The 26,618-nt window shown below is 39.6% G+C and overlaps 1 protein-coding gene across 1 annotated transcript in view; it reads left to right on the top strand.

Moving 5' to 3' along the window:
- LVRN (laeverin) overlaps window positions 1-26,618 on the top strand; it is a 45,031-nt gene that overhangs the window by 9,912 nt on the left and 8,501 nt on the right. The window contains exons 4-14 of the mRNA XM_089491948.1: window positions 1,786-1,912; window positions 3,821-3,975; window positions 9,399-9,512; window positions 10,676-10,816; window positions 12,271-12,336; window positions 12,449-12,514; window positions 15,914-16,074; window positions 16,704-16,780; window positions 18,617-18,756; window positions 20,550-20,605; window positions 24,679-24,832. Coding sequence (XP_089348074.1) covers window positions 1,786-1,912; window positions 3,821-3,975; window positions 9,399-9,512; window positions 10,676-10,816; window positions 12,271-12,336; window positions 12,449-12,514; window positions 15,914-16,074; window positions 16,704-16,780; window positions 18,617-18,756; window positions 20,550-20,605; window positions 24,679-24,832 — 1,257 coding nt within the window. The remainder of the gene's footprint in view (window positions 1-1,785; window positions 1,913-3,820; window positions 3,976-9,398; window positions 9,513-10,675; window positions 10,817-12,270; window positions 12,337-12,448; window positions 12,515-15,913; window positions 16,075-16,703; window positions 16,781-18,616; window positions 18,757-20,549; window positions 20,606-24,678; window positions 24,833-26,618) is intronic.

The following is a 26,618-nucleotide window of genomic DNA, read 5'->3' as shown; positions in this document are numbered from 1 at the left end:
CCCATTTCCACAATTTCCACTAATTTCCCCAACCATTCCCTGTAATGAAGATTGGACCTACTTTGACCCAGATAATAAATTGCTCTCATGAGTTGCAACCGTAAGAAAGCTGCTTTGTTACCCCAGAGTGTGTTTTGGGGCAAACGTTCTAGGCCTGGAGCACTTTTCCAAGGCTGGTTCTTCTCTCCCAGAAAGAGAGAAGGGATCAAAACCTTTCAAGCAGTGATCTTTGACCACCCAGTTAGGGAGACTTTGCAATGAATTAAAAACAATTACACTTTATTTAGAAAAAGAGAGGGGAGGAAAGAAAATTGGCACTCTTGCAACTAAATAATATGTTTTAACATTAGCTTTTGTGTACTACAGCTCATTTCTTCATATGCAACATCATTAGAATACTGAAATAGACTAGAAGTGATGGGCAATAAATGAGTGACACCCATACCCACCCACACCCAATATAATGAAATCAACACACAGTCAAATTACAGACTGGCCACAGCTTTCTTTTATTTAAAATAACTGTGTGTCATTTCACCCACTTCCTACCAAATTTATGATAATGTATAGATGGTGCATAAAATCCAGCAGACTAGAAAAGAAGTAGGGTAATGTATAAAAGCAGGTGGGAAAAAACCTATGCCTTAACCATGAAGTGGAAGGATGATATTAGGAAGGCTTTTAATGAGGCAAAATTGCCACACCCAAAGGTTTTGGATCTGGCAGAAAGAACCAAAAGACTGAGGAAAAGGAATGGGTTTTGGTGGCACAGAGAACTATCTGATGTAGGACTGCTATTTTTATTCCATTTTTTTGCTACTGAATTTCATGGAATTTCTTCATGTTTCAGTAAATTCTTTGTCTAGATTTCAACGCTAATTTTCTGCAAACTCTTTCTAATATTTATTCTGCTATCTAACACCTATCGTGTCACCAATATGGAGAAAGAAGGCCATCTTTTTTATTAACAGGATTTTTATGCCCTTTGAAAGTAGCTCCTGACAATATCCATCCCAGGTTTCTTTTCTCTTTGGAGAAGGAGTATTCGAAAAGGGTTAGTATAGCCTGGCTTTCACTGCCATCTGTCCTCCTTTGTTATCTGGGCAATACTAATGCTATTGCCATACAGTATTTAGCAGATTCTTCATCTTACATATTCATTCTTTTGACTGGATTTACAAACACATGCAAGATTAGAGAGTTTATCACATGCAAAAAATAAAGCAACTTACCCCTGCTGGGATACAGTTACTTACAGGATGCAGTCAGGAATTATCGCACAAAGAATACCACTGATGCTGCCAGGTGACTGCATCCCAGCTGTATCCCGGCTCCCAGTTGCCCTTAGCCCACTACCTTTCAAAAACGGGAACTTTCTGTGTTTGTAAATCAGCCAGCTAAATGCAGCTGGGAGCCCGGATGCAGCCGGGATGCAGACACCTGACAGCATCAGTTGCATTTTTCGTGTGATAATTGCCGATTGTATCCCATAAGCGACTGTATCGCGGCAGAGGTAAGTTGCTTTATTTTTTGCATGTGATAAACTCCTAGGACGTATTGTTTTAAATTAGAAATCTGCAGACTATAATGGAAGAAAATATGGTTGCCTATGAATAACAAAGCAGTTTGAACTGTAGTCTAAAGTATAATAAAGTTGAAAAAAGAATCTGTTCACACCACATGAGAAATATTTTCAAAGTAGAAAATATAAGTAAAAAGAGCCAATTAACATGGAATCGATTCTCATTAGCTTTCCAAAATAATAATTTCTGTGCATTTTGGCAGATACGCATTTGGGCTAAGAAGGATGCAATTCAAAAGGGATTTGCTGAATATGCTTTAAATATCACTGGACCAATCTTTTCATTTATGGAAGATTTATTTAACATCAGTTATCCTCTTTCAAAAACAGGTATGTTTGTATGTGTGTGTGTGTATGTGTGTGTGTGTGTTGTGGTTTGAGCATTGGACTATGACTCTGGAAACTAGGGTTCAAATTCTGGCTTGGCCGTGGAAACATTGGATGACCTTGGGCAAGTCACACGCTTTCATCCTAAGAGGATGGCAATGGCAGACCCACTCCAAAGAAACCTGCCGAGAAAACCTTGTTATAGGTTCACCTTCGAGTTGCCAGTATTCAGAAATGACTCGAAGGCACACAACAACATCAACAACATATATAACCACATCCAGATATCTTAAAATATCTAGAAACTCCCAAAATTTGTTGGTGGTCATATGGAAATGAGTAAGCAATGGTAAGGCATGCAAGAGGTGTGTAATATTATAAGTTGCAAACAAGAAGTTGGAAAGACATGACATTAAGATATCCCTTCAGCTCTCTGTTGTTCCCACTGTTGACACTGACTGTAGTGGTTTGTGGAAAATCTAAGGGAAACAGCCTGGCAAATATGCTGCCTGAAAGGAAATAAAAATTTTCATTAGAAATCTGGGATCAGTATATCGTTAGAAATCTGAAATCCCTATAAGGCTTAGGGTTATTCGGCTGTGAAAAAATGATGGTTTTTGTGGGAGAGCAGCTATTGAAGGTCTCCAGAGTGTGCTCTATGTATCCTCCTGGCCTCTTACCGCTGTCCATCCCTGCTCTAAGATACTGAAACAACCCCCCCCCCATCTTTTGTTGTGATTGTAATGTTTTAATTGTATTTTTAAACTCTGCTGTGATCCCGCCTCGATCCAATTGGGAGAGGCGGGAAGATATAAATAAACTCTATTATTGTTGTTGTTGTTGTTGTTGTTGTTTCTACTGGCTGTATTTTACTATGGAATTTATCTGATAGAACTGGTCTTTTCCATCATCTGTTTTTTCATTCCTTAATAATTTCATATTTCTTTCATCCTCTTCCAGAGCTGGGACAGTTACTTTTTTAGAATTTTTAATGGCTACATTGGCATCTAGCTACTGTAACTGTGTAGTGTATGTGCACTCAGTAGTCAGATGGTTGGCCTGGATATGTCTTACAGTAGTGTGTACTCCTAAATCTTCCATCCATGATTGCTCAAGGTAACACATTAAGATGTGCAAGAGCAGACATTTTCCCTGTACTTAGAGTGCCCTTGGAGCTTTGAAATACTCAATTTTTGCAGATATGTAATTTGAGTGGAAACAGAAAATTGACAGATGCCATATGACAACAGGTAACAAGACTTTGTAGCAGCTGCAAGTGAAATTTGAAAGTCCAGAGCCTTAATATGTCGGTTAGTACAAGATCTACCCCTTTCAAAACCATATGAAGAAAGCAGCAATGGAGAGAAACCGAGATCAGATATAAATAGGCTTATTTACAGGTCTGGATGCACTTTTGATAGTTAACCAGATCAAAGGGCTGCATGCATTGAAAAGAGCTGAAATGATAGAGCTTCAGTGGGCATTAGCATTACTTTTCTCATGACACCATTCTATTATACATAATGGGCCATGGAACAGCAGTGGCTGGGAACCGACAGCAGAACACTATTGTTTCAGGAGAGCACAGAAACAGGGCTTGAAAGTTTACATGACTGTCTAAAAAGCACATTGCTGTTTTTGATGCACCCTTTTGATTTCAACTAGCTGGACTCCTCTTATATTTTATGTATGTTTTATTGCCCTTGTATGTCACCAATGCAACATAGAGATAGTTATACAGACACATTTTTCTGCAGATAAAACACAGGGAAAGGACACAATTGTTGTCTTAATATTGTTGTCAGCCATTGACAGTCTTAGTAGATGATATAGAAAGCAGAGAAGTACTCACGCACGTATGTTACATATTGTTAAATCCTTTTCTCTCTCTTTCTATTAAAATTAATGTAGATTTGATTGCACTACCTGACATGGGAGCTGGTGCTATGGAACACTGGGGACTAATGACTTTCCAGGAAAGCTCTTTACTGTACCAGCCACAAGATAGATTCATAGTGAAGAAGACGTGGATTTCTCAAATTGTTTCTCATGAGATAGGACATCAGGCATGTGGTAACATGTTCTGTACTTTTATTCATCTTTTATAATGAAGTGGGTATTTTTCAATTTACTGTAGCTGCTCTTGTTGCAATATAATATTAATCACAAGTACTATCAAGTTTCTTTAAAAAAACTGTAACATTTATTGAGAATTTTACACAGTGGTGATAGAAGGCTTGTACACCTGTACATAGTGATGATAAGGACGTACAGCTATATATGTATTATTTGTATTTATTAGTCTTATCACAATGAAATAAATTCAGAATGACCTAGACCAGGGGTCGGCAACCTACGGCCTGCGGGCCGGATCCGGCCCGCCGAGGCCTTTCTACCGGCCCCCACGCAGTCCTGCCGCCGATTGCTGCCGTTTCCACGCCGCTCCGGGTGCCATTTTGTTTTTCAAAATGGTGGCCAAAGTCTCGCGTGACCTTTCCCAGGATAGGAAAGGTCGCGCGAGACTTCACCGCCATTTTAAAAACAAAATGGCGGAGGAGGAGGAAGAGGAGGGCCGCCGCAGCCTGGGGTGGAGGAGGCAAAGGGTGAAGAACAGCGCCGCCCTCCCTGCCTCCCCGCGAGGCCCCGCGCGGCCCTCTCCGCCTCCCCACGGGTCTCCCCGCGGCCTTCCCTGCCTCCCCGCGGGGCTCCCCACGGCCCTCCCCGCCTCCCCGCGGGGCTTCACGCGGCCCCACGCCGCCCACCTCCTCCTCTGTCGCCTCCATCCTGCCCCCAGGCCGCACGGCGCATGGAGGAGGGGGAGGAGGAAGAGCAGGAGGTGGAAGAGGAGGAAAAGGAGATGGGGCAGCAGGAGGAGGAAGAGGAGGGAGGAAGAGCAGGAAGAGGCAGCAGGAGGAGGAAGAGGAGGGAGGAAGAGCAGGAGGAGGAAGAGGAGGAAAAGGAGATGGGGCAGGAGGAAGGAGGAAGAGCAGGAGGAGGCAGCAGGAGGAGGAGGAGGAAGAGGAGATCGCAGCAGGAGGAGGAAGAGGAAAGAGGAAGAGGAGGGAGGAAGAGCAGGAGGAGGAAGAGGAGATGGGGCAGCAGGAGGAGGAAGAGGAGAGAGGAAGAGCAGGAGGAGGAAGAGGAGGGAGGAAGAGGAGATGGGGGCAGCAGTAGGAGGAAGAGGAGAGAGGAAGAGCAGGAGGAGGAAGAGGAGATGGGGGCAGCCGGAGGAGGAAGAGGAGAGAGGAAGAGCAGGAGGAGGAAGAGGAGAGAGGAAGAGCAGGAGGAGGAAGAGGAGGGAGGAAGAACAGGAGGAGAAAGAGGAGATGGGGCAGCAGGAGGAGGAAGAGGAGAGAGGAAGAGCTGGAGGAGGAAGAGGAGATGGGTGCAGCAAGAGGAGGAAGAGGAGAAGGTGGTGAGTGGCCAGAGGCCACAAGGTTTTGTTTTGTTTTGTTTTGTTTTGCATTCTTTTTAATTGCTAACAAGTCTCCCTTGCTTTGACAATGATAGTGTGGTGATGGTGATGATGAGTCAGCTTGAGAAGCATGCAACTGCTGTTTCAGAAGCTGAGAGAGCGTGACCTTGCAAAGTGTGTTTTGTGTGCTTTTAATGCTAACAAGTCTCCCTTGCTTTGACAATGATAGTGTGGTGATGGTGATGATGAGTTAGCTTGAGAAGCATGCAACTGCTGTTTCAGAAGCTGAGAGAGCGTGACCTTGCAAAGTGTGTTTTGTGTGCTTTTAATGCTAACAAGTCTCCCTTGCTTTGACAATGATAGTGTGGTGATGGTGATGATGAGTCAGCTTGAGAAGCATGCAACTGCTGTTTCAGAAGCTGAGAGAGCGTGACCTTGCAAAGTGTGTTTTGTGTGCTTTTAATGCTAACAAGTCTCCCTTGCTTTGACAATGATAGTGTGGTGATGGTGATGGTGATGATGATGATGATGATGATGATGATGATGATGACAATGATAATGATATGAGTCAACTTGAGAGGCATGCAGGCACTGTTTCTGAAGCCAAGAGAGTGTGACTTTCCAAAGTGCCTTTTCTGTGTGTTTTTGGTTCTTTAATGGTGATATTGATATCAGAAAGCCTCTGAGGCAAGGCCAATGTAAATTGCTGTGATTTTTACAAACCCATGAGCGGTGAAGAAAAACCAGTACACACTTCTGAGAAGTACACTTGGTCCAAGAACGGTGAAACCACCTTGACATGTTCAATATGCATAGCCATGTTAAACCATGCTAAGTGTTAAACCCAAGGGGTTTGGTTATGGAATAAGCCTCTGAAATACGCAAGAGGCCATGTTAAGTAAAGCCATGTGAAATGCACAACTGTGCTGTTGTGTGTGTTTTGGAATGCAGGTTGGGGGTGTTTGTCCAGAAAGGGACCGAGGAGGAGAGGGCGGGCACACGCCTCCTCCTCCTTGCGGGGCTTCGGTGGAGGCTCCGCCCCCGGAGAGTGGCTCCACCCCAGAGGGTGGAAGCCCCGCCCCCATCATGCAGCCCCGCCCCGGAGGGTGGAAGCTCCACCCCCCGGCTTCGGCCCCCCGACTTGTCTGAGGGACACCAACCCGGCCCCCGGCTCCAAAAGGTTGCCTACCCCTGACCTAGACAGATTGAAGAACATAATATCTAGGAAGAACTTTTCTTTTTTTATTGTAAACCCTCTTTGACATCCCCTTTGGGGTTGGTGGACACTCCTTCTTCAGAGGTCTTTAATCAGAAATTAATCTGAAACTCAGCAATGGTGTCACTAGGATTGGTGACAGCCGGTATAGTATCTCATGGTGTCATCTGCTAATGACCTCCTCCTGTATCACACCATACAAAATCTCTAATAATGGTTTTTGCACTAATGTTACTCATAAATCATAATCCCATGTATCACTGAATGTAATGACAATGGTTGAGACAAAAACAACACGCAAAATTTATTATACCATTCAATTATAGTATGAGATGTACAGCCTAAATGTATTTACATGTAAATAGTTTCATGTGGTGAAAATGAAACTTTGGTAAGATGTGATGTTTTTAAAGAAAAAATTTAAATAATTATTTTTTAAAAAATAAAAGTTAAATTTTATCATTTAAATTAATATTTTAAGAACTTAAAAAATCTGAGGCCTCTCTTTTCTTCCCCTACTGAACCTCACCCCACTCACCCCAGTATTTTAAAGGGGCACAGGTGAACACCACAACCCATTTCTACCAAAAGGCAGATGTTTGGGAAGCAGAGTTGTAACCCCCTTAGGGTGTCATCTGGTGCAGCCCACCTCCCTAGTGACGCCTCTGTCTTTCAGGAGTGCTTTAGTTTTGTATTCCTACAGGGCAGGGGGTTGGGCTAGAAGGCCCTTGTGGTATATTTTAACTCTACAGTTCTGTGGTTCATTGATCTAGGTGACAAACAATCATATCTGAGAGTGAAACAAGATAAAACAGAAACCCCAAACCCAAAATGGAAAGAAAATAAATTAATAAAATTCTAGCTCATTGAAAGCTACCTCATGTGATAACACAAACTGCATAAAAGAACAGACAATAAAAATGTTGTGGACAGCCAAATGGATTACTGAACCTTCTTTGGGAGAGAAGCAGGGGATTCTCTCTTGCACTTAATTTGATCTTTTGATATAATCCTGGAAGCCTCTGTGAACTGGGTGTTAGCAACACCATTTTATGATAGTTTGATGCATACTTGCAAGTGATAGTCAGAGAAAATAGCACTGGGTTACTTTGTGCCAGCAGCTTGGCAAATGTGTTGTGATTACCAAAGGGTAATATTTTGTCCCAGTATCATTTTACATCTGTATGAAGCCATGGAGGAAGTCATCAGGAGATCCATGTTTGCTGTCACCATTTTGCTGATGATACCCAGCTACTTTTTCTGTAACACTGGAATAAGGAGAGGCCATTCATGTGCCAAACCAGAGTCTGGATATAGTGAGGGGTTGGATAAGAGCTAGTAAACTGAAATTCAATCCTGGAGTGAGAGAAACTTGGTGGGTGAGAGCCACTGAGATCTAAAACTGTATTTCTGGGAGCTTGCTTGTTTTACATGGAGTTGCACTCTTTCTGAAAGAAAAGATATGTAATGTGTTACAGTCGACCCTTCTTATACACGGATTTTTTATACACAGATTCAAGCATCCATGGTTGGGAAATGTTCAAAAAACGTATAAATTTCAAATATCAAACCTTGATTTTCCATTTTTATAAGGGACACCATTTTGCTATGTCACTAAATTTAATGGGACTTGAGCGTCCACAGATTTTGTTATCCACAGGGGATCTTGGAACCAAACCCCAGCGTATACCAAGGGTCCACTGGACTAGCATCATCGTTGTTCATGGAGATCCAAGTAGCCTCCATGACAAGAATACTGTGGGTTGGTCCACCAACAGTATTCTTTCCTGGAAAAGGGTAGCTGGGGGCACTGAGACTCAAATTCATGACTGTACTGCTGTGCCTGTAAGGTCATGACTGGACTACTGTAGCACACTGTATATAGAGCTGCCCTTGAGTGTGGTCTGGAAGCTGCAACTGGTGCAGCATGTGAATGAGGAACTTTATTGGGGACATATTATGTCAACAATGTAATGAACTGCACTGACTGCATACTAGCTACTGAACCATGCTCAAGGTTTTGTCATCAACATATAAAGTCCTAGACATCTAGGTAAAGCAACAGTTGCTGAAATTCCCTCTTCTGCATATCTATTAACAGTACAGAAGCCCTCTCCAGTTTTCATTCTGGCAACCCTATGTGTAAAAGTGTCTAGGCGTGTCTTCTATTTATTTTTTTAATAAAGTATCAGAAGTCAGATACAAAATCTGAATACAAATAACATACATTTTTGTTATGTCAAAAACAGCTGCAGAGCAGTTTGAAAGTGGGCTATTATGAGAGTGGATGGGTACCATAGGGATGAACTCTCTTCCTTTTCTCCCTTCTCTCTCTCTGTTTTGGAGAAAAAATAATTTCCCCAAAGCTTCTATTGGAACTTTCAGGGGCACCTCTATGAGACACTGGCAAGAGGTTTCACTGGAAGTGCAAAGAGACACTGAAAAAGTGTTCCTTGTTGGGGCCAGTGTAAGGACAGAGTTAAATTATCCCTTCCTAACCTGCACAGTCCAGAGACTGAAATTGTGCCATTTACATAACAGAAAGTATGCATTAATTCCATTAACATATATCACATATAGTTTGAGCCTTGGAGACAATTGTATTTGGAAATTCAGACCTCTTCTCTCTCTCTCAATCTCTCTCTCTCTCTCTCAAACTGCTTGACTGAGGTTTTATTGTTTTTCTAAAGCTTTATCATCCAAATTCCTACCAACCAACATACATTGTAGCACACCTATGCATACTATTTTGTTAATATCTAAGCATATTAAGTAAAGCCCATCTCTCTTGTCAAAAGGATGGGGAAAGCAATTTGAAAGAATTTATTTAAATATTTTTTTCTCTTCTTATTTTTAAGTGGTTTGGAAACCTAGTCACTATGGAATGGTGGAACGACTTATGGCTTAATGAGGGATTTGCCTCGTATCTTGAATATCTAGGAGCACATTACATTGACTCCACAATGTCGCTGGTAGGTGTGAACTTATTTTCATGTATATGATACCAATCTATCATATAAATGTTTTATATTTAGTGCTTAGACGTTCTTGAGAACAGTGATGTTAGTGATAGCTGTAGGTGTGAGAATGTGCTGTCAGTATACTGTGCTCCTTGCCACCAGTTGGTACTAATTCTGCCTTCTTTCTGCTGCTGTGTCTCCTGCCTCGTCCCTTCTCATATGAGCTTCAACTTTTAAACTCAGTTTGTAGAACCTAATCTTACAATTTCATACCACTCTTTAAGAAAAGAGGTCCCCACAGACCAAATCTTTCTTCCTGTAATCTTGCTGTCCTAAATTGTAATCACTAGGCGGTCCAGTATCCAGCAAATGCTAATTTTAGTTTATTATAGAGAGGGAGATTTGTATTAATCAAGAATTTATCCAATTCATAATCTGTCAGACTATTAATCTAGGTGTGCATGGTTCTTTCAGTTTCAAATTACTGGAAGGAAAATGCAAACTATATTTTTGTTCATTTGGTTTTGAAATGTTGTGTGTTTTGTGTGCCTTCAAGTTGTTTCCAACTTATGATGACTCTAAGGTGAACCTATCATGGGGTTTTCTTGGCAGGATTTGTTCAGAGGTTTACTATTGCTTTCCCTGAGTCTGAGAGCATTACGTGTAATCAAATGTGCATGACTAAAAATGCATTTTAATTGAATAATGCACAGAAAACCATTTAGTTGGAGGTGAAAAATGCATAAATTAGAGAAAGGTGCAAACATATGTACATTAGGAAAATAACATACTAAAATTTGCATGAATTTCTGTGCAGGAAGGTGGGGAAAATAATATATACATTGTTTGGAATGAGAATATTTGAAAAGCATAGTGAAAATTAAATTGACACGTTCAGTTCCCTAGTAATTTAAATTTTTCTTAATCTTTCTCCTGTAGATGTGTGGTTCTGAGGCTCTGGTGATGCCTTGAGCAAATGGATATTCTGTCTGTGAGACATAAACTACATTATTATGCATGGCCCTTAAACACAGTACAAATCCAATAGCCTGAATGGATGTTTTTAAGAGGAAATGCAGAATGGTTAATAAATTAAGAATATAGTATTGGGAATTGCTTAAAGGTGGTCTTTTTTTTTTTTAAAGTAAATATTGATATTTTATTGTTAATTTCAGGATCAAATCTTCAGCTCTTCTGTTTTGTTACCTATGTTGGAGTGGGACTCTTTAATAGAAAGCCAGTCTTTATCAGACACACGTGAAAAACGTAAAGCAGATGAAATAATACACCTGTTTGGTACAGTAACATATAAGAAGGTAAAAACAGAAAAATCAAAAATTTATTTTCAATACACTACTGTACAAAAATATTACACAAGAATGAGAAAAGAGAATCTGCTGTCTCCACCGAACTCTGAATGGTGAAGCCTATGAGAAGAAGAATTTACATATCAAGCTATCATGGACAGAAAGAAAATGAAAGGAGCAGGACCAGTGTTTATAGAAACACATTTCATTCAAATAAGTTAATTCAAGTCTTTATAATGGATTAAACAGATTTGAAATTGATTGTGATAAAACAAAGCCATGGGTGCAAAACAGGAGAAAACCTACTTCCCCTCCATTGTAGCCAGACTCTATAATCTTGGGTATGTGTGCTTTAGAAGCCATTGAGTCCCCCAGCATGGGTGCTTACTTTCCACCTTGTGGAAGAATTCAAAAATATAGCTGTGTTAGGGGTGAACACACCACCCCAAATGAGCGGTTCCACCCTGCCCTGCCCCTTTCAGCGCCGGATTGGGGCCACAGCAACCGCACGCCACAGCCCTGATCTGGCACTTTGCCGGCTCTAAAAGAAATGGCAAAATGCCACTTCTTTTAGAGCTGGCCAAAAAGGTGCCATTGCCACCACGGCAGCACTTTTTGGTGCTCCTTTTGGTGTGTGGTGTAAAAATGCCATGCCAAAGGAGTGCCGTGATGCCACTCACCATGCAATTGGTCGGGCGGTGTGACACTGGCATGGGGGCATGCATTGTCCAAATGCCATGCCCTCATGCTGCCCCCACACCGCTGCTTCAAGCTGGTCTGTACAACCCCTTAGTCTGTAGAATCAGTACGCAGAGATTTTGTAGCATCTTTGAGACTACCTTTCTTTCAGTTAGTTTGAAAGGTGCTACAAAATCTTTCCACCTTGTGGCAGAGTTCAAGACCTTGTGGCTCAAAGGAGAATGCTTAAATAAGAAAAGTCTGAAGTAAGTACATTCTACTACAGAGAAACATTCTCCTCTTCTTTTTTTAGAAGGGCTTTAGAACAGAAAAGTTCTAAAGCACCTACCTCTCCTGTGCTCATTTAACTAGGCCAAAATATTCTCACAGGAAAGAGGAGGATGAGCTCATATTCTTGCTTATTGTTTATTCAAGTTGAGTTGAACAGTGCTATGAGGCTAAGAAGAAGAATGTATAATTCTTTATAATTATGGGAAATTCAAATACCGTTTCTGGTATCAGTTGTGAAAAATCTGTTACTAATTGGTTGCTGAGTGTTTTCCTATCATAAATAAAACATTTGGTACTTGTCCTCAAATAATGATATACAATATTCTGGTTTCTATTTACCATACATATGTTTGGGAGAACATGTTTTATAATATATAATATAATCAGTTTTTGCATTTAATAAGAAAACACAACTTTGAATATAATGCTACCAATTAAATGTCTGTGCAATTAACAAGCTTTTCTCAATCTTGCTCCCTCCCTCTTTCTCTCAGGGGGCTTCCATTATCCGGATGCTTTCCAGCTTTTTGACTGAAACACTGTTTTTCAAAGCACTCCATGTGAGTTTTTTAAAAAATGATTTTCTCAAAAAATGTCTTGTCACTTCATTTTTGTTTTTTCAAATGTACTGTCACACTAAATAGAATAATGAGGACACTTGTTTTATTTCAGTCATATCTGAATGAATTTTCCTTTTCAAATGCCATCCAGGATGATCTCTGGAATCATATTCAAAAGGTACTTAAATTGTATATGGTGTTTGCTGATTCTCTTAGTGCATGAATTGAGGCATTGTTAACCTTAAAACGGGATTTGAACCCATAATAATGGAATCTGGGTTTGATCACACATCACCATCATCAGAGGGCCATATTCCTCTCCTTAAACCATTTCAGCTTGTTTCCAAGTCAGATCTAAGATGTAATGGCTTATTTCTGTTTCTGCTCAGGGCTATACTAATGTTTGTGATTTCTTTTCATGTTGTAGAGAATCAACAGCTGATCTAAAACACACCTTTGAATAGACATGAGAATAATAGCGCGCTGGACTAACAACCTGAACTAAATGTCCCTAACCAGTATTAGGAAAATTGTATCCCTGGATACACCAGGCAAAGGGAAGGTTGCCTTGCGATGGGAGGTCTTGAGTCCACTTCAAGGATTACTTTACATCTGATATATTACCATGACTGACTGTATAATTGTGGGAAGTAGTGACAGGGCCTAGTTTGGAAAATGGGATCTCTGCATTCTTGCTCAAGTTAAAATCTAAAACAAGAGGATTAAAAAGGACTGATGTTTCCTCTCCCCCCAGTTTTTCAAAGCACTCCAGGCACTAAGCTGAGTTGTCAGAGGCTGCACCTAAATGATACCTCTTTGCTGAGACCAGTTTCCTCTCACATCTTTCATCACTGCCATATTGTTGAAATCTCTGTCACTTAGGGAGGAGACTAGTGTTTTTCTGGTAGTTCTCAATTTCTGTTACAGCCTGGAAGAAGTTTCCACTGTCCAACAAAAGGGGTGACTGGGTACAGCTCTGTTATCTGTTGTCAGTTTGTTTCCTCATCTAGCTTTAGTTCTAGACTCATTTCAAACGGAATACTTGAGAATACTACTTTGTCTTTGTGTCAGAACTGAAACAAATAATCATTTTCAAGCTGATTGAGATCTAACCAGATCACCTTTCCAAATTCTGTTAGGTATGTCACCATCAGGCAAATAGTTTGTGTGCATAAACAGTGCGCTGTGGAGGGGGCGGGCATCAAACACTTCAGAATGACTTCAATGCGCTCTTATCCAGTTCAGACCATTAGTGGAAGATTACTGGGTATGATCTATTTCTGAGTATTGGTTAGATCAAACTACATGGCACATTTAATACAGTATTAGGAAATATTCCAGGATAATTAACTGACAATTTACCAGATGAAACAAGAGTTATTTTTATCAGGACCACTGCTGTGATTTTAGTTTTCAGCAAAAATGAAAGAGACACACAGCTAACTGTGAGCTTAGGAGGCAAAGGGTCCCTTTGGTTAAGCCTTTGCTTACATGCTACAGCTTCAATGGAAACTATCCACCACCACATTTTAAATAGTAAGATGTATATAATTTCTAAATACATTTTAAAATGATGGATATTTAGGCTCTTAGCCAGGTAGGAGACTGAATCAAGTTGGCAATTCAGGACCTTGGATAGCTCTGCTCAGGCAACTTGCTCTGATGCAGTCTGGTGCTGTCTTTCAGCCAGAGCTCTGTCTCCTTCCTAGTGTAGAGAGTTCAGAGCACTTTTAATAGTCTTCTGGCTTTCAACCCAGCACTTCTTTGCCCAAAACAGCCTCCTCCTTGTGTGTTGCCTATAGTGAATGAACAGGCATTTTGGGCATTTGAGTCTGCTGGTATATACTGTAAGGAAAAGTTTCTTTCATTTTCTTTTTAATTTTTAAAAATAATTTTATTATTAAAACAACACATATACTACACCAGAAACAAACACATGAACAATAGCAAATACACATATATACAAAAATTCATAGACAAAATGAACTAACACAATTACATATCCACAATTTTTCCAAGATGGAAAAGAACTTAGCACTTTTGTTTGGATGTTTCTTTAAAAGTTTATCTTACATGGCCACATTTCCATCTGTTTTGTTTAAATTCTCTTGATACTTCTCATCTAACCTTATGGAATTACTAAATGGTATAATAATAATAATAATAATAATAATAATAGGATTTATTTATATGCCGCCCAATCATTGGGAATTTAATCAATCCCCATTTTATAGTTGCTTATTGTTATTTTCTACCATTTATTTGTTATCTTTTTCTATTAATTTCTTCCCCTATTTCTCTCTTTCTAAATATGTAAAGTATGTTATATCAATTAATAGTCTGGAGATTGCACCATATAGTTTCCCAGTAGTTTATGTGAGTCCATTCATCCTTGATTTTATCCATTTTCATCATAAATAATAAAATAAACTTTATTCTTATACCCTGCCTTTCTGCTGCAGTAATCAAGGCGGCTTACATGACTAGAATATGTTGGAATAATACATACTTTCAATAAATAAATTGACCCCGCCCCCTTTGAAACAGGATTAAGTACAATACAGTTTAAAAATTAAACCTATTCAAATCATTTCAGCTAATTTAAACTGCCGGACTTCATTTGTAGGTAAATCTTTGATTTTCCATTTTTGTGCATATTGGATCCTCACAGCTGTCACCATATATAGTATCACTCTCCAGTTTTTCTTTCAAATTCTTCTTCCAGAACAGATGTTATATTCCATTAAAAAAAGTGCTGGCAAGGGAAAAACCTTCCCCAAATTTTTCATCATGTGTTTGTGTATTTCTTTCCAATATTTTTTAGCCTTGGAGCATTTCTACCAGATGTGGGGAAAAGTTCCTGTTTTTTCTTGGTACTTCTAGCACTCCTTTTTGTTTGGCTTATACATCTTGCTTAGTTTGTTTGGTTTAAGGTACCAGTGATGGAGCATCTTGGTATACAAGGGAAAGTTTCACAGGTGCGTACAGTTGAGGAATTGTGGTCAGTGGAGACCTCTGTTTAGAAGTATCTCAGTCAAAGGGATTCCAGATGCCAGGCATTTCATTGCCTCAGCCAGATCTAAGATCAGTATTCTCATAGATGTTTATCACACTATACTCTTAAAGTGCTACTATTCCACTTTGACTCCTCTAGCTGCCTCCTGTTGCATTCTGGGATTGGCAGTTTTAAGGAGGAGTATTTAGAATTCTCAGGCAGAGAAGTTCTGTGCCTGAGAATTCTAAATACTCCTCCTTAAAACTGCCAATCCCAGAATGCAACAGGAGGCAGCTAGAGGAGTCAAAGTGGAATAGTAGCACTTTAAGAGTATAGTGTGATAAACATCATGGTTTGCACTGTTGGTCCATGTGATCCATACTGCAGTCCTTATATGCTCAGGGCTGGAGTCATCATAGAAACTTTCCTTTGTGAAATCTGAATGCACTGCATCTTTACCATTGTATCCAATATTATATACTCAAGAATCTTGGGACTGTTCATGTATGAATTCACTTGTGGTATTTTAAATACCTGCCAAAGCAAACTAAATTGTATTCTAATCCAGAACTTTTGTTGAAGGTAATAGATGGACAAAATGACATCCATTTGCCAGCAAGAGTAAAGGCTATAATGGACACTTGGACTTGCCAAGTTGGCTTCCCAGTTCTGACAGTAAATTTCTCCACTGGGAATATCAGTCAAGAGCAATTTTGGTCTGAAAAGGTTAAAAACAACACAAAGTAAGTCTAATTTGGTGCAAATATATTTAGTTTCAGTGATTTTATATACTAATGTGCCTATTTGAATTTGCACTGTATTGAAAACTAGCAGTTATGTGGCAGTTGACCATGTGCTAAGGATTTGCTTACTATCCCACTACCTACTTTTAAAACATTATTTTAAAAAGCTACTTTTCATTTATTTCCTTTTTTTGAATCCATTGCCACCATAAATTATTAAACCCTTTATTTTGTTTATGTTTACAGTAGCTAGGTATAGACTTAGATGAAACAGAGGTAAATGTCTATATTTTAGTAAAACAAATATAATAATAAAATTAATATAACTGTATAAGAATATGAATATTTTATAGCAGGGTTTATATTATTCCTCATTACCATTTGTTACTGTTTCTTTAAATACATATTTAATAAATACTAACAGCGTTCTAGCTCTTGCTTGTAAGCCTCATGTGATTAAAATAAACATTCTTGAGTTGGCACAATTTTCATGATATTTAAAACTAAAAGTGGTTTGAATGATAAACTGAGAGATATTAAAATTTACAAGAAAATGTTCCTAAATGAAAGTTATGTGATGTTTATATACTTACATGGGTTTAAAAAATATCATTTTTTTTTTCATTGAGTAACACATGGATAATTCCAATTTCTTGGATACGAAATGGATCTGTGCAGCCTTTAGTGTGGCTTAATGAACGTACCAGTAAGTATTTGCCCCTTTTAAGAACTTAAAGTGTATACTCTTTGCAACATGTAGTTGATTATGTTTTATAGGAAACTATAAACCCAACTATAGTTATTTATATAGTCATTGTGATCCATTTGTGTGATTGAAGTTTTGTCGTCATCCATTTTTAAATTTTAGCCGAATTTCCCAGGCTGCTATTCAGCAACTTTCCTTCCTATGTTGCTTGGCCGTCCCAATAGAATTACATTGTAATGTAATTCTTATAATGTTTTGTGTTGCTAAAGTTAAGCAGAAGTTAAAGAGCGTGAGTAAACTGCTGTGATGCAATTGAAATCTACGCATGTATGCATGAACACAACCATTTCCTAAACAATCACGGGAAACAACACCTAAGTGAAACACTAAAGCTCAGTAATATCGTTCATGTCACGCTATTGCACAAAAATGTGCAAATATATGGTGCCATAGTGCAAAAGTATTGGAATTGGCAGATAATGTGATAATCGCAGGAGTGTGTAAAAAATGAGCCTGGTGTGATAATCTCCGTAGTTGACTGGAACCCAAAATAGGAACACTCCACATTGCTTCATTAAAACAACAACAACAACAATGGTTTTGGCATTTGCTTTTCAGTAGTTTTTCATTGGCTTGTACATTTGCTTCTGGGAAGATCCTTTCCAGGACGCATATGTAATATACTGTGATGCAGTTTAGAAATTTTGGTGTAGGGACAGCTCAAAACTAAAGGTAACAGTAATCCTTTCTGTTCTATGTATAAAGGCATTCACTTAATCCCATAGTTTGAGGCAAAGGCTATGATTAACACAAATAATAGAATTATAGAGTTGGAAGAGCACCCAAGGGCCATCCAGTTCAACCCCTTGCCATGCAGGAGGATACAATCAAAGCACTCCCAACAGATGGACATCCAGCCTCTATTTAAAAACCTCCAGAGGACACTCCACCATATTCCAAGACAGCATGTTTCACTGTCAAACAGTTCTTACTATCAGAAAGTAATTACACCTCCTAAGCAATCATGAAGTAGTTATCCTTCCATTTTTTTTCTATACCAGGAATGGGAATGGGAAGTGCTGCATAAATGCAAAGAAAGTCACTGCTTATGTCCATATAGAATGTAAAATTGCCAGACATTTTGAAGCAGGCAGTGGCGAGGTGTGTTTTGGGAGGAGGGGCTGAAATTATTTTCATGTCAAACCAAATTTACTTTATTGTTTCAGCAGCATAAAATGTTCCGCTCACAATCTAGTTAGCATATAAAATTGTACTCTGGCATATTTTATACTCACACACACACACACACACACTTTGTACAAGTAAAATTGTTAGTACACCCTATACAAATGAGAGGGCTGCATCCTAAGCTATTTAAAGACATTTATTTTGTTTTTCTTTAATAGGAAAGTTAGGGCAGAATGGAAAAAGAAACATCAAATTTCCTGGTAAGGTGCTTAGGAAACAAATAGTTTTGTGGGGGAAGCAAGCACTTATTTGAGGCCACTGCCTAGATAGAGCCAGATGCTATTTTGCCTTTGGTGTCCATGAGTTATATTAAGGGACTACAAACTGTGTTTGTTGAGCTGTTTTGTGCCCCAGCTTAAGATTCAGGCATCATCTTGTTCATTATACAACCCTGCATGTCAAACTGCTATTAAAATATAATTCTGGTGGCTCTTGGTATTTCTGTACATTTGAAATAAACACAATTCTGTATCATTTCATTATAATTGTGTGGTGGAAATCAGTCTTCAGCCTTCATGGGCATACATAGTTTTGTAGAAAAGCACCACTAAATTTATACTAACTTCTTTTCCTTCATGCTCTCTACAGAAATATTTCCTGAGATGAAAATGTCAGATTCAGAATATGACTGGATTATTTTAAATGTGAATATGACAGGGTACTATAGGATTAACTATGATCAAATGTACTGGAGAAGATTGGCCAAAGTCCTTGAAAATGACCCAAAGGTACAATAATTTGTATGATTACTACATAGTTATATGGCCTATACAATTGTGGCATCTTAAGGGATCTGAGCCCTTGTCCCTCTTCAATTATGTTATCAATGAACAATCAAAGTTGTTTTGAGTCATGTCATTGACCTTCACCAGGAACAATTGTCAGACCCAGATTACAGAGTATCTCAAGTGCAGGGAAACCCTAAAGGGACACATTCCTGTTCAATGTAATTGAAAGTAGTTATGAGCAAGGACATGGTTCAGTAAGTAAAGTCTTTCATAAAACTCTTAGTATGTTTGTCTAAGGCAGTGGTCCCCAAATATTTTTGGCCTACCGCCCCCTTTCCTTTTTAGCGGCAACCCTAGCACACACCCCAGCACAATTTTTTGATATAAGGTTTACTATTCTCCATGTAGTTATGTTGGCCACATGACCACAGAATCGTCTCTCACAATACTGGCTCCCTCAGCTTAATAACAGAGATGAGCACCGCACCTTACACAACTAGACAATCTTGTTAAGAGAAAACCTTTTCTACTATAAATTCAAAACAACCAATCTTGGTTGTTGCTCCCTTTGTATCAGTCTTCTTGGGAGCAGCAACCAAGCAGCTGACTGAGCAGCAATCAAGAAGTTTCTTGCTTGTGCCAGCCTAAGGCTGGCACAGGCGAGAGGCTTCTTGGTTGCTGTTTGATTGGCTGCTCAGTCACTGCTCCCTTAGCACCCTATCATCCTGGGAGCAGCAACTGAGTAGCTGGCTGAGCAGTGACTGAGAAGCCTCTCACTCATGCCAGCCTTGCAGCAAAGGCCAGTGCAGACAAGAGACCTCTTGATTGATGCTCAGGCAGTTGCTCAGTTGTACTCCCAGGGTGACCAGGTGCAAGTGAGATTTTTTCCCCCTAGAGTGGATGGACTCACAATCCTTCATCAGGGCAGAGAAAGATACAGCTAATGTGTGTGTAGGGGGTTTGCTCTGGACTGGAAGTGTGTGGGCTGGAAAGAGAAAGATTTTAACTACAGGAGCCACTCCAAGACAAAACACTCTTTCTAAGAATAGAACACGGATACTCCCTTCCCAGAGACATGTCTTTCCTACACTCTGCTACGCCTTCTCTCACCCTGTCTAATGAAAGGAATCAGGAGCAGCAGTGCAACTCTAACCTGCCAGCCAAGTCCCAGCCAAATCACAAAGCTTAAGCAAGGTCCCAAATTTGAAAGCTCCTTTTTGCCCCCAATGCCATATACTGAAACCTCACACAGGTTTCTTAATTGCCACTACTAGTGAAAGATGCTGGTAAGGGAGTGAACTCACATGGGCAGGCACAGAGCAGGAGACACCACCACCGTCCACTTTGGGAATCACTGGTCTAAGGCAAGGAAAAGCCTGAAGGCAAAAAATACATATTCCTCTCTGTAAAAGAGCCCATGACTAGTATTAGCACTCTGCATGGTAAAGTACCAGTTCTCTGGGTTGCACATTATAAGAAAGGGAAAAGAGAAGAAGCTAGATGTATATGATCCACCTTTCCTGCATTCTTTGTGCTTATACATCCTTAAAAGATTACATGAACAGCTAAAGACCCAAGGTGTTCATGAGTAGTAATATCCTGGTTATTTCATTGCATACTTGAATAATTGAGAGCCATTATATTTAGTGTGTACATGGGTTATATTCCCAGGCCTTGCAGGTATCTGTGAGTACCTTGAAACACAGGGTATATTGCCCGTTATCATGAACATATATTTAAACATATGAGCAATTTAAAAACTTTAAAAAAAATATATGGTTCTTTCTCTGCAGGTGATTCCTGTTGTCAACAGGTTACAGCTGATGGCAGATGCTTTTAAAATGAGCTGGTAAGCATGTTATATAAATTTTAACTATATAAGTGAGCCCTATATTATTTTTTATTTGTCCCCTTTAGCAAAATATTTGTGCTCATTTCTCCACACTTTACCAACTTTGTAAAGAGGTGCACAGAGAGCCAGTGTGGTGTAATGGTTTGAGTGTTGCACTATGACTCTGGAGATCAGGGTTTGATTCCCAGTTCAGCCATGAAATCCACCGGGTGACCTTGGGCAAGACAATGCAAACCTCCTCTGAACAAAGCTTACCAAGAAAACAGCATGATAGGTTTACTTTAGGGTCACCATAAGTTAGAAACGAGTTGAAAACACCCAACAAACAAGAACCATTGTATCACATACTTTGGATTCTTTGATTAGATTAGCCCAAGAGAGCTGACAAGAATGTGGAGGATGGTTTTTACCACAGTGCAGACCTAATATGCTACTGGTATTCCCCCAAATATTTGAGATAACCTTACTATTCACCATAATACATAGAGGATATAGCTCAATGAAAGATCCATTTTCCTTTGTTTACTCTTTGAATAAATCTGAATTTATGAATAGATGGAGTGCTAGTATAAGACACAAGGATGAGAATGCACATTGCTGTGGGTTTGAGATAGAATTGCTTGGAATTCTTGACTGAACTGTTTTTCTTCTGAAAATCGTGGTTTGTCTGAAGGTTAAAGATATCATGAGGATTTATTTACATCACAGTATTTGGGTTGATAGGTTTCAATTCTGGACTTGGTAGGGATCAGCCTAATGACAACCACTTGGCTTGCTTAGCCTATGTGGCTTTTTTCTTTGGTTCATGTTTGTATCTGTGTACATTGATTACAGTGCACAGCTCTTTCATTGACTCCTTCCTGGGAAAGATATAGGTCAGAATTGAATATCACATTTCGGATATGTAATCTGGAGTGATATATCCATAACTGATCCATATTCACAATCCCTACTTAGTAGCAATAGTGGCACTACTGCCATGACTCTAACTGCTTTCCCCAACTTATTTTACTGGGAATCAGCCTCACCTAGGGTTGCCATCCCCAAGGACCTCCAAACCGGGAAAAATGTAGGACAAGGTTTTAAAATGTAGGACCTTTTTTAAAATTATTTCCTGGCCAGGAAATTTTAAAAAAGGTCCTACATTTTAAAACCTTGTCCAAGGCCTCCCTGGGGCCTGGGAGACAGCGTCTCCCAAGCCCCAGCGAGGCCTTGGAGGACTCCGCGATTGCGGAGCCGCTCCCAGGGAGGCCTTGGAGGACTCTGCGATCACGGAGCCGCCTCCAGGGCCTCGCTGGGGGGGGAATCCCGGGGGCGGGGCCAAACCGGGGCGGGACCGTGCGGACCCGCCCCAAACCAGGAAAGTCCCACCCCCAGGCGGGATATGGCAAGCCTAGCCTCATCCAGAGAAGGAAATTAATTCTGCTGATGTTTTTGCCAATCTCCTGCCAGTGAGTGAGGCTGTGACATCAAAGCAGGACCCTTGTTGCATTTGCATGTCACAGCCTTGCTTTCTGGTGGGAGGTGGCTGGAAACATCATCCACCAGTGCCTCTATCGTCGGGAGAACAGATCTCCTCTTAGTGCACCTGTTGTCTGATAAAGTAGGTTTGGGAAAGTCAGGCTGGCAGAAATTGCTTAGTTATGCAAATGTAACTAAACAGTTCATGAAGAATTCTGGCCATGGTATCCAAAGTTAGTCATGCTCAGAACATGTCCTAAAATGGATGGGCAAGTTAATTATGATTATTGCAGTTTTCATTGATTTTAGTGAGGATGCAATTAGCATGACTCAGTGTCTGGAACCAATCCATAGTTAAGAGTACAATTTGTTTACTCACAAGTAGGTCCCTCTAAGTTCAGGGGGACGTACTCTTTAAGCAGTGCCTATGGGAGTCATGAGGTAAAAATCTAAGCATGACTCAGAGGAACCCTTTAACAGAATGGAATTGACTTTCATCATGTTCTTAGAAATGCAGCACTGGTTATACCCTACATAAGTATTTCTCAAAAACACCCTTGGCCCTGTATTCTAAACAAGGGTGTCCTGCCCTGCCTCTAGCCTGTTTCTTGCTCCTGCCCTCTTTCTGCTGTAGTTCTGAGCTCAGCCCACTTGGTCTGCTTTTTCCAGCCTCAGCCTGCTTCCTTTCCTGATCCTGCTTCCACCTCACCTCTTTTTATGAATTGCCTGCCTGGAATACCAGCACACCATAGCCTTTGAACGGTGAGTAGATCTTGCTGTCTGCTCCAGCTGATTCTGCTTGGACATTCCTTCTTTTGGCTCTTGTCACACAAATAGAGTAAATGGGTAGTGTTGTATCATTTAGTGGCATTGTCATCACTTCAAGTTAAATTATGTTGGAGGCAGCACCTTGTTTAAAGTCATTTGTGTAGCTTCCCTTGTTGTTGTGTAATTCTAGTTATGCCAGTTCAGACCCCTCGTTTGGGAAGTTGTTTCATGTTGTTCATGTTGTATTGCTTTTATATGGTTTTTTTCTATATACTTACCAACATACTTTGCTTCTGGTAAGTATATGAATCCAGCATATCTAAATGGCAAGAGTTTGCCATGTTTCTTGAGTGTATGTATTTTCCAAACTCTTGATTTCTTCCCTCATTACACTATCATCAAAATATATACAAATTTTGTTAAAGATGAATATTTAGACTTCCTCTCATTTTGCAAACATTAAAAATATGGAATGGAAAAGATCACACCCCTTTGCACTTTTCATATATTGTAAAGCCGCCTCTCAACTGTATCAGAATGTCTAAAGGAATTTTCCTTTTAACTTCATTATGCCAGTCTGGTGTGGAAAATAGTTGTGTAGTAAAAGAACAAAACAAAATTTAAAAAAACCTTCATGGTCAGTGTGCTTTCCTGGTATCAACTTCAAGTAATGTTCTCAAAACTCCAAAATGCCCCCTTTAATTTTTCTCCTTCTAAAGAACCCCCTCCCCCTTTCTATGCTGGACTGGCTATGAAATCAATGGCTGAACTTTCAGAATGGGCAGCTAGAAAATTTTGAAGTCACACAAACTATAATAGCAAGTAGCCTTTGCCTTACATTGACATTAAGAATGATAGCGTTCCGACAGCTGCATTCATTAACTGCCTTGTTCAGATCCTGCAAACTCTGGGCTGTGGCTTCTTTGACTCCAACCAATGGTGATGGTGCTTTATTCTTTTCCTATACAGTGGACCCTTAGTATCTGTTGGGGTTCCAGGACCCCCTGTGGATACCAAAATCTGTGGATGCTCAAGTCCCATTACATACAGTGGCATAGTGAAATGGTGTCCCGTATATAAAATGGTAAAAACAAGATTTGCTTTTGGAATATATATTATTTTATAACTATTTTAAGCTATGGATGGTTGAATACATGGATACAGAAGGCCAACTGTAGTCTCCCTCTTTGATATCAAACTCCAGATAATTGTTAGTGCACAGGTACTGGCATAGCTTAGTGCCTACTGGCAAATGGTTGCCATCCCTCTTTATTCCACAGATCTATCTTGGTGAACAAAGAAATTAGGTAGATGGCCTGCCAGAGACCTACAACAGTTAGTAAGGATTCACCTGCTGTTGTTGGAACAGGGAAATTTGGAGTAGAGAAGCATTTTGAGAGAGAGAGAGAGAGAGAGAGAGAGAGAGAAAACAGAGCTGAGGAGAGAGAATGTATTAGAAGTTATTCTGGAAACACCAGGAGTGCAGAGGTTGAATAATATTGGTAAATGGATGGCTGAGTAGAGATTGGGGTGGAGCACACAGTGCCAGGCAGCCTCCATTGGCTCATGGCACTGCCTGTCCATTTCAGCAGAGCTTCACCCCTACTACTTCTTTATCTGTTATATAGGAAGAATATGAGCCTGTAAATATCAGCTTGCTGACACTGAGCAGAATAATGTTTTATTATGGGTTTGGTTTCAGGAGCAGACCATTTACTTATTTAATTTTCTCCCTTAATAATTACTACAATTTTCCTTGCTCAATTTCTTCTGCTGGTATGTGTAGACAGACAAACAGAGAGTACATGTATCAATTTCTTAAAACCATTTCTTTTAAATAGGTCTGGTTACACTGAGTATGATACTCCATTATATTTAACAAAGTACCTTGAAAAAGAAGATGACATCTTAGTGTGGAATATGGCGCTGCATAATCTAGACATTTTCAGCTGGGACCTTATTCGGGATGACTATGAATTATATCCAGTTTTAAAGGTACATACAGTCTGAAATTTAGATGGATTAAATTCAGCATTATAGGGTGAAGAACTTGCCTACTTGTGAAAAACTTCCTTTATTTTGCCTTGCCATGAAGTACCTTGCAACTTGATCCAGACAGTCTCCAAGTCTTCAAGAGCAGATTTGAATTGTGTGGAGAAAACACTACTAAGCGAAGAAGAAATTAGTTTCATCTGGAGTTTCTGCTCTGCTTGTGTGATATAATCCTGTTTATTCAAAGGACATGTTTATGGAAGACTTCTGATAAGACATTTATCTTTGAAAGTGTCTAAAGGGTTAATTATGAGTGTGTCTTAAAATAATAGAATTAATTTGCAGTATATCAGTATTGTTGGCTTCTTGTGATTACTTCATCTTTTTAAAAAATGTTAGTGGAATATAATCATAACACCTTCTTTGACAGGTTGAGTCTCCCTTATTAAGAATTTCAAAATCCAAAATATTCCAAAAACCAAAACACTTTTCATGGGTGGCTGAGATAATGAAAGCTTTGTTTTCTGATGGTTCAGTGTACACAAACTTTGTTTCATGCACAACATTATTAAAAATATCTAATAAAATTATATTCAAGATATATGTATAAGATGTATATGAAACATAAATGATTTGGGCCCTATCTGCAAGATATCTCCATATGTATATATGCAAATACGGGTATTTCAAAATCCAAAACAATTCTGGTCTCAAACATTTTAGATAATGGAGACAACTGGTAGTACTTTACTACTTTCAAGCTCAAATCATAACATTTTGCCAATAAAAATAGTTCTGCTTTAGGAGTGAGCAATTTCCAATGATTTAGAGCCCATAGAACCAATCATGGCCACATCTGGTCTAAGAATTAAGTAGTCTAGAAATAGTTGAAGGTCCTCTGTGCTGTTTTAACATACACAGAAATCCACCCATCATTTGTGGAAGGTTCATGGAATGAAACATTCTGTGAGGAGGGGTATTTAGTGTGTGGGGAGGACTCTGGAGTGCATTGTGGAACCTCATTCCACTTGGAGTACTGAATAGGAGAACTTCTTTTGCTTTAGCAGGACGTTTTATGTTTAAAGTAGTGATATGGTGTGTGTATACATGTGCAAGTACACAGAGGATGTTCATATGTATTTTACACTTATTTATATTAGCAGAGATAAAAGTGTGACATGGGCCATGCTAATAAAAATAGTGTCTGGTTTCATTTTTAAAGACCATCCTTCGTGTTCTCCTGTATTTCTTGAGCAAGGGAAAGGAATCCATGTATACATAAAAGGATGTAAAAAAAGTTTTCAAAAGGAGAGGCTGTGTGGTGTACTGGTTTGAGGATTGGTCAAGGAGTCTTGGAGACTAGTATTTGAATATCCACTTAGAAGGCAAACCAATACATTTCCACATGTTTGGGGCAGTTTGGTAGAGGTAGAAAATTACTTGAAAATCACATAGTTTTTAAAATGGGTAAGACTTATTGGACTGCTGGAGAGCTACAAAGGTGGCTGTATATGGCCCATGACATGCATTTTCCCACCCTTGTTCTAAAGTGTGCACCAGAGATCATATGGGTTATCATATTTTACACTGTAGCTACTGAATAATGTTCAAAGGCAGCAATGTCTTACAGAGGTTTAAACGAGTTCCTTGAATTTATATCAGTAATAAAAACATACAGGATATCCAAACATATGCACATATTGAATGTCAGGCTTGGAAACATTTTCACCAATGGATTCCAAAGGTAAACAAACAGCAGAAATGTGGAAAAAGAGAGAGAAGAGTGAGT

The sequence above is a fragment of the Sceloporus occidentalis genome, unplaced genomic scaffold, assembly GCF_023333645.1.
Source record: "Sceloporus occidentalis isolate IW3139 unplaced genomic scaffold, rSceOcc1.0.p SCAF_1, whole genome shotgun sequence".
Lineage (NCBI taxonomy): Eukaryota > Metazoa > Chordata > Lepidosauria > Squamata > Phrynosomatidae > Sceloporus > Sceloporus occidentalis.
This window is presented reverse-complemented; position numbering and strand designations above follow the sequence as displayed.